Raw genomic sequence first — 12,240 nt, forward strand, 5'->3', positions numbered from 1 at the left:
TGCTCTTTGGTTTGCCCATGTACCTGCCTATGTTCACGTCCACATAGTGAGGAACACACTGCCAACGGAGATGCACCTGATTTGGGTAGAACCAACCCAGACATTAACCGGCTAGGCTGAGACTTGACAGTGGAGAAGAGGCTTTAGTTCTTTGGTTCTGGGGTCTTTCTGCGTGAAGTTTTCATGCAGGAGTTCTCTCTAAGTAATCTGGTTTCTGCCCACAGTCCAAAAACATGACCATTATGCTGATTCGTCTGTCTACATTTACCTTGGCTGTGTGTGCGTGTGCCTGATTCTATATTCTCTGTAGCTTCATTTCCATCGCAAATGTGTGCAAAACTTCGCTGATATTCCACTAATGTTGGAAAAACACAATTTTGCTATTGCGTTGTTTCTGTTAACGAAGAAACATAATTAAAGTAACATGTGAATAAGTTTATTAATGCAACAAGTCAATAAAAACACGCCATACCATGATCCTCCATCTACTTCCTGTTGCCGTCTTCCTCGTGGTTTGCTGCAGTAGCAACATCCAGTTGTTGATCATGTGACTCGTGTGATGAGAGCAAATTTTTTCCATTGCAATTTTGCCAAATAAACTAATTTGGATATGGTTAAAAAAAAACACACCTCATCCTAGCGCAAAAACTTTTTATTGGAAAAAGGATTTAAATTTTTTTTTTTTTAAATTGGCATGTTTAAATTAGCAAATTTATTTTCGAAATGTCAAATTGTGTTGCACCGTAATGGGTTGGCGACCCGAACAGGACGAACCCTAGAACTCTGCCTCTTGCAGTAGCTGTGTGGCACAGGTCCAGATGGAAACGGACAAGATTTGTCACAGAAATGAAAAGTTAAGGCGTTCAACACTGCAGGCTTCATCTGCAGTGGCAGTGATTCATCCCTGTCTCTTAGAGTCCTTCAAGTTGTTTCAGGACTGCCTGCAGGCCTTGGGTGGTCTTTTTCTCCCCCCTGCTTTTTTCCTTGACACATTTCTGGGACATAACATGAGTGTCAGTGTTGCATCTTTTTAGCTCCCTCAGACATTTTCTGCTTGTGTCTTGATCTGTGAACAATGGCAAATAGAAAAGCCTTTACCTTGCTATGAATTTTGATCTGCTTTTCACATGTCAGATGAAATGTCTGCTTGGGTACAATTTTAACCTAACCCAAAAGTCATGGACAACATCGCTGTACATGCCAGGAATGTCCCAAACATGAGCATGTTAATTTTTTTTAGCTGTGCATGTGATAGCTGAATATACAGTATTTTATCTATTTTCTAATTTAAATAGAAAATGATTTTCCCCCCCAGAAGACATCAGAGAACATCTAAAAAGTCTTTCTAAATTTTAAGAAATTAGCTTACCTCATATTTGAACTAGCAAAATAACCTTAATGCTTCTGTTGCCTAGACAAATTGAAATACTGTAAGAATTGGATTGCAGCAGTCGGCCAATTAGGGATGATCTCTTGCCTATCATTGGAAAAAATGTCAAATGAATATGAAAGTGTCAAAGGACAAGCCACAGTTTGTGGTTTTCAAGAATTCATTTTTAATTGCAATACATTTCCAATAAGGGTAGAGAAGAAGTAAACTGATTAACATGTCCAGTTTTCACCAACACGGCCTATATAAATCCTAACTACCATCTGATAAGTAGATGCTGCTCACTGTTAAATGATTGCGACTTTATGCCTGCAGGTGTGCCGATGCCTTTAACAGTGAAAGTTTTGTATATCTGTTTTGAAAACAGGAAATTCTTGTAGTTTGCAAATTCGACCTCCGTTCATCACCAACTTATAGATATACACAGGTTGATTCATTCAGCGGTACTCTTCCAAGATCAGTAGTCCCAAAGGAATTATCGAGATTTATACGTTCTATACGTTCTCTTTAATACAAGGCTCATTCAGCAGTGTGCACATGTGCAGATAATGCTTTAGTTGCAAAATGTGACAGATTTATATTAATTCCATTCTTGTCTCCCTTTAGCTGCTTAAATTGCTGTATATATAAACTTGGCCTATCATGGAAAATGGGTTGTTGGTGTTTTCTTATGTATCCATGTCCTAATAAACTCACAGTTTCACCTTTGCTATTATACAAAAGAGTGAATTCTGCGATTTGCCAGCATGATGGGCCTCAAGAATTGTAAGTTAAACTTTGAGTTAAAGAAGATATCTTGCAAGGATTACATGTCGATAACGGCGTATTCATACTCTTTAAGAAATAATGGATTTTATTTGAACAACATTAGTTAAAGAGGATCAAAACACTCTTTAGATGCCACAGAACCGCTCGCTAATTTCCCACAGCTTCTTTGAGGCGGCATCGTCCCTGGCCTTGGCGTAGACGCTTCTTGCGGTGCAGTTGGAGAAATAGCGCCCACTGAGGTGTTCGATGCCCTCCTGCAGGGCGCAGTGCAGAGTGGTTTGGCTTCCCTGGAGCGGGGTCTTGAAGAAAAACTTTCCAAGGTTCGATAGAATCATCTGAACGGTCGCATCTGCGTTCCTTTGCAGCTCAGTCTTGATGCCCCCTGTGAGAACACAAAGTCTTTTGTGGTTACCTGGTCTTTCAACGTAAACAACTGAGGCTGTTGATTCCTGTGTGGCTAGAAGCTGTATGGTCATGTTCTACAGTGTATAATTTCAAGCACTTTTGCTTCTTAGTACTGGGAAGCAGTGAAAATCGTTCAAGTGAGTGAGAAACGATTAACTTGAGGCAAAACAAAATCTGCAAAATGAACAACATGGTTTGTTTGGAAGGTTTGCCAAAAAAAAGACAGATATGGCAACAAGTCGAAGACTTTTCCAATTCATTGTCACAACTTTCTGGTATAAGTGTATATTTAACAAATTTATTACAAATTGAGTATATATTTTAAAAACTCTGAATAACCTGAGGCGTGGCAGTTCTTCTACATTCCTTTCATTAAAACTAAAAATCTGCATAACTCTACTCTAGGGAATTGGTACACTACACTGTGAATGTCACTTATCAAATATAAAACAGTCGAGTCGGGGAAGGAGACACATTGGTAAGCTGATGCTGCTCTTATTATTCTTCTGGATGAGTTTATCTGCATTCCACATCGTCCATGTCCACAAGCCAGGACATGGCCTGCGGACTTGTGTGTGATTTTCTTTTGGATTTAGTTTAGTTTCCCTTTTTTTAAAAAATGTATTCTTCGACTTGCTCCAATGCTGCCAAATGAATTTCTAGCCTGACAGAGTTCAACACCGACTGACATTTGGAATTATTAACTTCATTCACTTTGACAGAAATCCCAGTTCCAAAAAAAAAAAAAGTCCTGAGAGTTCAACTTAGTTTCATTAGACTGAAAGACATTCTCAGCCAAAGTTTGAGGAGATTTTAGTCTGGCCTGGATGTTTTCCTTGATGTAAAAACGATTCTATCCTATAACTTTATTTGTCTAGACGTGTAAAAATGACAACAGACTGCTGTTACACGTTGAACATAATTTCTGCAGCTCCCTCATGGTTGCTCTTGAGGTCTTGGCAATCTCACTGTCTGGTTTCTATCTTGTTCTCTTAATCCCAGAATTTTTTTTTTTTTTTTTACATCCCCAGTTTATCACACCGTCCCAAATTATTATTTTCTGTTCCAAGGCATCTCTAGACTACAGTGAAATTTTCTATCTTTCTCCAGATTGATAACTTTTGTACAGTGAGATGCTTTCAGTCCTTTGTAATCCCTTCGCAAACTGTGGCGTTTTCAATGGCAAACATTAGCTGGATTTCATCTACAAATGTTCTGAAATGTGCTTTTTTTATACATTCTGCTAATGTAAAAAAAACAACACTCACAATTTCGCAATTACAGTTTTTTCATTAAATGAGTGAAATTAAAATCATAAAATTGTTGGATCTTTTCAAATATCTGTACGGTTGGGTCGCATTTATCTGACCTGAACGTCAGTGATACTCAACAAATGTCCACATTCTGCATACTAATACGCCCAAGCGGAAAAAAACAACAACCATGGCGACGATAACGCGGATCAAGTCTTTAACCTGCTGGCTCCGGTCGGGCGACAACTTCAAAATCGCAAGCTGTGCTGAATCATTAGCATCTACATTTACTTCCACACACACTGAGCACTACTTCTTCTTTTACATGGCAGTTGGCAAAACGCTTAGCGCGCTCTGTGTGTGTGACGTTATTGCGCCCTCTACTGTGCATGTGGGACACTTTCAGGTCGTTTGGAGTTCACACTGAAGATCACTTACAAATCGCACATATTTTGAAATATGAACGACCGCCCCAAACAAATCCGATTTCACAAAATATTGTATTTGGGTCACTTCAGGCTGCAGTGTGGACATAACGTTTGAGATCCACCGTTTGTGGTGAGCACAAACCGCTTGCATTGGTTCTTACCTGGATGGAGGGAGTAGCAAGTGACCTTGGTTCCCTTCAGTCTCTTGGCGAGCTCGTGGGTGAAGAGAACGTTGCACAGCTTACTGTCGCCGTATATTCCGAAGCTGTCCAACATAGACGTCCCTTTCCGCAGAGTTCTGTGCGTGTTCAGACAGTCAAAGTCGACTCTTCCCCAGTTGTGCGCCGTAGACGACACATTCACCACCCTGCTCGGTCCGCACTCCTTCAGCCGGTCCAGCAACAAGTTGGTTAACAGGAAGTGACCGAGATGGTTGACGCCAAACATCATCCCGAACCCGTCCTCCGTTCGGCCCATCATGTAGAGGCCTAGGACAAACCACGTTGATATTTAATATCAGTTGTCATTTTTCGATAGGACCAAACACAGCACCGCGTAATTATGAAACGGAGGGACGGGAATACATGGTTTTAAAATTTTCTTAAAGATAAAAATCCCAACTATGCTGTGGATTTAGGTTCAACTCCTGCTTTTATGTTTTCTGTGTCCACATTGCTTGTGGCACATTTGAAATTATACTTTTTAATGATTGTTTTAATTTAAAAAAAAATAATTCCACTCTTTTGCTCCTTTTCCATTAGGGTCATATTTGGTGAACGCATAACACAAAATTTGTCCCATAAAAATATTTCTGTGGATCCTTGCAGGTCCTCCAGGATTACCGCAGGTCTCTTGGATAAGAATTCATTTATTTTATTGATCATTTACTAACTAATGCATTTATTCTTTACTCTGCCATAAACCTAGATGTCGCAAAATATCCCAAAAAGTCATTACGTAGACACACAGCTGCAGTTTCTGTTAAAGTTTCATAAGATTTACATTGAAAGACACTGATGAGGCCTTACTTTATTTTTTGTTACTTATATAAATTATTGTCTTTTTGGTCCCTAAAAAAACAGAAATTCTGCCTAACTTTATATTTTGATTCCCTCCTTCTGATGATGCAATTTTAAAATATTAAATGATTGATAATTTGATGAGTTACTCAATAACTAAACTTTTTTTTTTAACAAAAACTTGTTACCTTTTCGTGAGTAAAAATATGTTGAAGTGGTGCTACAATTTTTGGGTTCTCTACCCGGCTCTGATTATTGACATGTCAACTGTGAATTTGTGACACAGTGCAGATAAAGTATCGGGTTTACTGATGGCTTTGCTGAAATTGCAACAGGCTGAGGACAGAACTCCTACCTGCATTGTTGATCAGGATGTCCAGTCTGGGTTCTGTCTTCAGGAAGTTCTCTGCAAAGCTGCGGACCGACTTAAGACTAGCCAGGTCCAGCTGCATGAACACCACCTGGTTGCTGCCGCTCTCCTGAAACGGACATTGACAAGTCAGCTAATATCTGGCAACAACTCTTACTTCTCTGCCTACATACCAGAGAGAGTTGAGTTCAAAATTGCCTTTATTTCACACTCCAAATGTCAGACAATAAAACAAACGTTAATACAAAATCAGAAAGGAAAAACTAAAGATGCCATATCAACCGAACACAAAACATCATTGATACTCCACCTGCTTACAAAGACATCAATATTCTGTGTCAACTTAAGAAAAACTCAAACTCCACACGGATTCGAGCAATTACCAGCCTCTGAAATAAAACACCAGCATCATCCGTTTGATGGCCGTTCTTTTAGTTTTTTCTCCACAACCATATTGCCAGTTCTGCAGTCCCAGAAATAAAGTTTAAAAAATATGAATAGATTTCTTTCTTGTACAATACCGTGGACCATAAATAAAAAATACAGTTAGAAAACTTTTCACCAAACCCACCAAACAAATGACCTAAAAGAACAAGACGAGGATTCAATCTTAAACATTCAAAAAATAAATGAGACAATGTTTCATCCTGAGAACGATAACAATAGTAAACACTAACGCCAGGATTAAGGTGTGCCAGGTACCTGTGTGTAGCTACGGCCCCACGCGCAATCCTCCACTGGAGGTCACCCACCCGCTTCTCACTGGGGGGTTTATACAGGGACCGCCAACAGCCTCTCTGGGTAGAGCTGGAGTCAAAGAACTCAAGCCACTTTGACACCCTCACTTCTGCCAGAGTGTAAATTCAGCACCTTCACACAGACATTATACAAAACTTTCTTCCCCAGCCTTCAGAACAACTTAAAGGTGTATCTTGGAGAGACAGCAACATTTCTGGCTCATCCTGCCACTGATCCACTGCAGGAGAGACAATTAGGGAAGGAAACGTATACTCATAATCATCATCCTATTGGTCAGACAGAGTACTATTAACAGCAAAAGCTCTGATGGAATCTGGCAGAGAGGCTCGGGTTTCTTCTTTCAATCTCCACACGAGTCTGTTGGACGGTATCACTAGATTCTCCACTAGACTGGCCACAGAGAGCTGCATCAGATGACCCAGCTTCACACAGCCTGCTTCCCTCATCTTAGGTCTTAGAGTACCAGATGAGAGGAGCCGTGACGGGAAGAAACTGGTTTCAAACGGAGGCTCTTCAAAAGCCCACATTCTTGCTGTTGAGTCAGTCTCTCTCTCTCTCTCTCTCGAAGGAGAGAATCTTCCAAGCATTTAACACGGATTGGTAGAAAAGGGTGAGACCAGTCAAATCCAAAGGTCCTCGTCTCAGCGAAAACATATGTTTATCGTATCCATTACGTCCTGCTTTCCTTAGCAGAAGACGCACCGTAACCAACCATGGTAGTCCAACACCACATAGCAGCTTCTGCAGTGTTTGAAGCCTGAAAGTCGTGACACGATGTCGATAAATCCTTGTCCTCACTCATCTGTAGATGAGGCCAGTGACATCCAGGCCGGAAGAAATGCACTAAAGTCTTTTGGAGACGTTGTATGAGAGAAGATGGTGGCGTTGGCAAGGTCAGTTTATGCCAGAGAAGCAACCAAGTTCTGTTTGTGCAGGAATGATATTTCACATAAACAGCAGCAAGAGCCTGGGGCTGTGTGATAACATCTGGGTGTTTTTGAAGACTAATTTTACGATCCTGTGGTTCGCTGGCAGGGTGAATTTGCTTAAGTGGGCTGATTAGCCCATTTAGGATTGAACAGTTTTGAATAGACTCCTCTATTTCCTGTTCAGGGAAATGGCTGATTTGAACTTACTATGAGAGTCTAGAGGCCCAGTTCAACTTTATATCTCACCATACTGTTCACGCTCACTTTAAAAAGTCACCAAGTTAAATGTCTGAGAAAACTCCTTTAAAATGATGAGTCATGATCTACCAACACGCACATAGATTAATATGCCCATTTTATATGAGAATATCTGTGTTATTTATTCCTTCCTAGAGGATGTGCATTTTATAAAACCTTTTTAATGAATGTTTTAAAAACTTTCTGCCAAACAAAGTCAACATTTTGAAATGACATTTTTTTCTAACAAATTTCCCACTTTTCAAACTCAGAGATTTTTAGTATTTTTTTTCAAGAAAATGCAGCATAATCTCAATTTCAACAGAAATTTACAATTTTTTTCCCCACCTCTACATTGGTCCTAATACGCCGTTGTACAGACCAGTACTAAAGTCATTTAAACTCTCCCTCTATATTCAGTCTAATCCTGCCTCATTGTTCAGCTTCATGCTTCACTGAGAAACAAAGACATGACCAGCAGACTCTCACCCTCTTGACGTCCTGCAGAGCAGCTTCTCCTCTCTGCTTGCTGCGACAGGCCAGGATCACTCTGGCTCCTCTCTTGGCCAGCTCTATGGCCGTGGTCTTCCCTATGCCAGTGTTGCTGCCTGCAGGCGGAAAGCGGTCAAAAACCAAACGCACATCATCGCTACAAAGCAGAAACATTACTCACCGGTAACTATCACAGTTTTCCCATGCAGCTTTGTGTTGCTCTTGCAGCTCCTTCCTATTACCACAACCTGACGGAAAACGTAAGCGAGGACGACGAGTCCCGGCACCAGCAGAATGTAGAACATTGTTGCTGCCTTGGAGCTGCACTGAGGAAGCAGCGGGAGCCGTTGCAGAGTTCACTGGCTCTTATTCCAACAAACAGCCTCTTCCTGAATGGGCTGGACTTTGATTTCCAGGTAATCAGATTGCAGCAGAGCACAAAACGGAAATTCTTAAGAGTGGCCCGGCCCACGAAGCTGCTTGTTGCCATAATGCTGGGTGTGTTTTGTTGAATCATGCCAGAACACTACAGTTGAACTCAGCTCCAGTTGTCTGGGACTATAAAAAAAAACACTGGAAGAAGTTGGGAGTAAAATTGCAGCAATATTTAATTTCATTCTATTGTTATAATACTCAAGTGTTTTTTTTTCCTGTTTGTTTTTGATCCAAGCCAAAGCTTTGAGTAGAAATTGTAGTCGGTGACACGCAGTTCACATTTCAGCTTTGAAGGAGATAAAAAGTGTCACTGCTTATCTTTGGGGAGCTGCTTGTTCAGGAACAACAGTCAATGTCTGTATGTGAGACAAAAGTTTTCACACCCCTTGAATTTGTTCACATTTTACTTTAGAAGAATTTCAAATCTCAGCATCTTTGATTAGAACTCTGAGACAGACCAACACAAATCCAAAAGTGTGAAGTGGAAGAAAAGTGACGCACATTTTTAATTTATTTTTTTTAATGCAAATCTGAATTGGACTTAGGTATGGACTGTGAAGTGACCATTGTAAAACGACTAAGTTAATTGCATTGAGTTTTTAGGGAAATTGCTGCAATTGAAATTAAGTATATCTTGTTTTTTATTGGTATTATATTATTTGGTATTTTACTGCCAATTTTATTGTACTTGTTATTGAACTGAAAACATTTCTTATCAACTTATGGTGAAGTACATTGATTCAGTAGAGTTCTGTATTATTACAAAGATTTTCTTTTTCTTATTTTTAGATATAAACACTTCCTGTTTTGTGTTTAAAGATGCATCCACACAACGTTTAGAATTGCAAATTCACTTTTGAGTGAGGAGAGGCTAAATGTACAAATTATGCATGATTCAAAACATTTTTACAGATGAAAAAAAACCTGAAAAGTTTGTGCAAAATTATTCAGAACCATTTTCTCTGAGTGCAACCAGTTGCCTTCAGAAAATGCCTGATGGCTGCTAATACTTTTGTAAGCCTGTTCAGTTGCACTCGGCTTGGTGTTGGTCGTTCACATAAAATTTCAACCAAACATATTCATGGTTGTGGTTGTAACTGTGACAAAATATGGAAAAGTTCATGAAAACTTTTGCAAGCCACTGTAAGATATTTTTTTCTTTAAACTGTAAATGAATGAAATAAACAAATAATAATACAAATTATATAAATGCCAGAATAGTGGAGATAATGACTACTACTGAGATGATCTAATCTGATTTCATGGACATGAGTCTATTGTGAATGACGGCGCTAATTTTAGCTTGTTTAACAGTTTATTATTAAAGTTATCTAATACCCTAATAGAAAAGACAAGCTTGTATCTCTCAGCTTAAAGAATCTGCTGCTGGTTGTTGGCAGTGTTGTGCAATCTTCAAAAAGCAGCATAAAGGTTAGTTTACTCATAGGTGAACCACGTACACGGTAATAATTCATGTTCATGGCTGAACTACGTGCATGATTATTAGTTAGCCTAACTGGATACACAGTGCTAATTCATGTTCACTCCCATGTCCCAGATTATTGCTCCCTAAAAATATGAAACGCGGTACGACCACTTCATGCAGCTGATCGCATCCACTGCTTCATTTCCAAACAAGTTTCTGATCAATGCCAGATTATTTATAGCTCTTTAGCATTGATTATCTCTGTTCTTGTGCTCTGTAGCCCAATATGGAGAATTTTTAGAAAACTTTTGTTAGTTTTTGTAGTCAGGTATGAGGTTTATGCATCTACATTGTCAGCACATTTAACCCCTACCCAGATCAAATGAGAACCACGTCTATCCTCTCATTCATACCAAAGATAATGACAAATGCAGCAATGACTGAAGGAGTTTTATTCTAGTTTCCCACAATGCACTTTCCTCCACTGTGCCGTGTCATGTTTGAAGATAAATTGGCGCACCTGAGCTGCTGACAATAGCTGTGTTTATTTAGGCAGGTAGGAGGATAATCGTTCAACTTTGCTCTGTTGTTTTTTCCACATCAGCCTTTAGTCCGGTCATCTTAAAGGATGAGAACAGCAGGTCTTGGTCTGGAACGTAAACCAGTAATAATCTAGCTGCAGCGTTTTCTGATTTTCCTTTTCACTTTTGAGTTCCAGTTTCTCTTTATTCTTTATTAGTGTGAATGCTTCAAGGCGAACAAACTGCTATAATGTGATTTCTTCTTGCACCAACCTTTGTATTCATATTCATAACCACAGTGCCAGTAGCACACCTTCTATATTGTCGTCTCAGATATTTTTTGGCCAACATTTTTTGTACTATAAGTTATTTTTGTATTAGGCTTTGCTGACTAAATTTGATCAAAATGACAAATGATGAAAATACAACAACCAGTACGCCTCACTCAGAAACAAAACAAAATTATTTTTTTTTCCCCTCTGTGGGCTGGCACCTTATGGGTGGAGGGTTTTGAGTGTCCCACTGAGGTCAGGATCCTATTTGCCATGGAGGACCTCTGGTTGACCTCTGGGTGACCTCTGGTTGACCCCTGGTTGACCCCTGGTTGCTTCTCCATGGCAAACAGGCTCATAAGTGAGGATGAATCAGACTAAGAGCAGCAAAAAGAGACAAGAAACAGACCAAGCAGATAAGCCAGAATGCTCCTGATCTAGTTTTGACATGAAACTCAAAAAATACTTGACGTATTTTTACCTTTATTGAAGAGACAAGCATGACTTTTTGAAAAGTGACATTTTCATTCTGAGGGTGACGGCGAGCCACACAGGGCGAGGTCCACACCTCACCACAACTTGGTTTTACTCTGTTGTCACTACTTGAACTGTTATACAATACATTTATTTCTTTCATTACAGCTTACACTGTCCATGTGGAGTGCACACATATCAACAGTGTGAGGTTAAAATTCAGTTTTATGTTGTAATAATATCTCTGTCTTTGAGTTATTGGGCTGCTTTGGCTTCTTCTTCCTGACTAAGGGCTGAGATTCCTGCAGTACTGCTGGTGGCCTCATTGCTTCATACCAGAGAGTGTTTTGGGGGGTTTATTGCATTGTTTATGTGGCAGCCATGTTGTCTTCCCTTATTGTGCCCATGCGATTTAGCTGAACCAGTATTTCAGTTCCCTGTGTTACTTTAGGTCAGTTTGTTTTATGTCTGTTTGTGTGTTAGATGAAAATATGTCTACAGGTGAAGCTTTTGTTGTTTTTAAATTTGCCAACGACCAACATAAGTTGCGTTCCTGTTGACCATACACTTGCGCAAGTTGGAATTATGAAAATAAATTAGCTTAATGGAAATACAGCAATTAAAAAAGAACTCCCATTAGTCTTGAGATAACCGTATGACCAATAATCAAATGTTACTGCTGACGAAAAGACAAAGAAGACAACAGGAAGTGGTGGCAGTAAAATCACGTGTGGATGAGTTTGTTCATGTGCCAAGTCACTCCAAAAAAAAAAAACATGCCATGCTATCATCCTCCTTGATCACATGACTCATGATGTCATGTGTTTCCATTGCAGTTTTTAAAAAATACACTAATTTCAATACAGTTGTAAGACCACCCTATCCATGTGCGAGAACATTGTATTGAAAAACTTGAATGTTTTCAAAATTGGCGATGAAACAGATTTATTTTTGTAATTGCAGGTCGTGCAATTATATAGTCAATGACAATGCAGCTACTCATTCATCATCAGCCTGCACTGTACATATCTGTTTAATGTCAATATGAGATATACAGACAGG

The 12,240-nt window shown here is 39.5% G+C and overlaps 1 protein-coding gene across 1 annotated transcript; it reads right to left on the reverse strand.

Moving 5' to 3' along the window:
- Positions 1–1,536: 1,536 nt before the first annotated feature.
- LOC102224364 (dehydrogenase/reductase SDR family member 13-like) lies at positions 1,537–8,430 on the reverse strand. The gene is made up of 5 exons (XM_005813309.3): positions 8,232–8,430; positions 8,048–8,166; positions 5,619–5,742; positions 4,406–4,732; positions 1,537–2,540 (listed from the first exon to the last, which is right to left on the reverse strand). The coding sequence occupies exons 1-5, from the start codon at positions 8,353–8,355 to the stop codon at positions 2,284–2,286; spliced, it is 951 nt and encodes a 316-aa protein (XP_005813366.1). The 5' UTR covers positions 8,356–8,430; the 3' UTR covers positions 1,537–2,283.
- Between the last annotated feature and the right edge of the window lie 3,810 nt (positions 8,431–12,240).

The sequence above is a fragment of the Xiphophorus maculatus genome, chromosome 7 (assembly GCF_002775205.1).
Source record: "Xiphophorus maculatus strain JP 163 A chromosome 7, X_maculatus-5.0-male, whole genome shotgun sequence".
Lineage (NCBI taxonomy): Eukaryota > Metazoa > Chordata > Actinopteri > Cyprinodontiformes > Poeciliidae > Xiphophorus > Xiphophorus maculatus.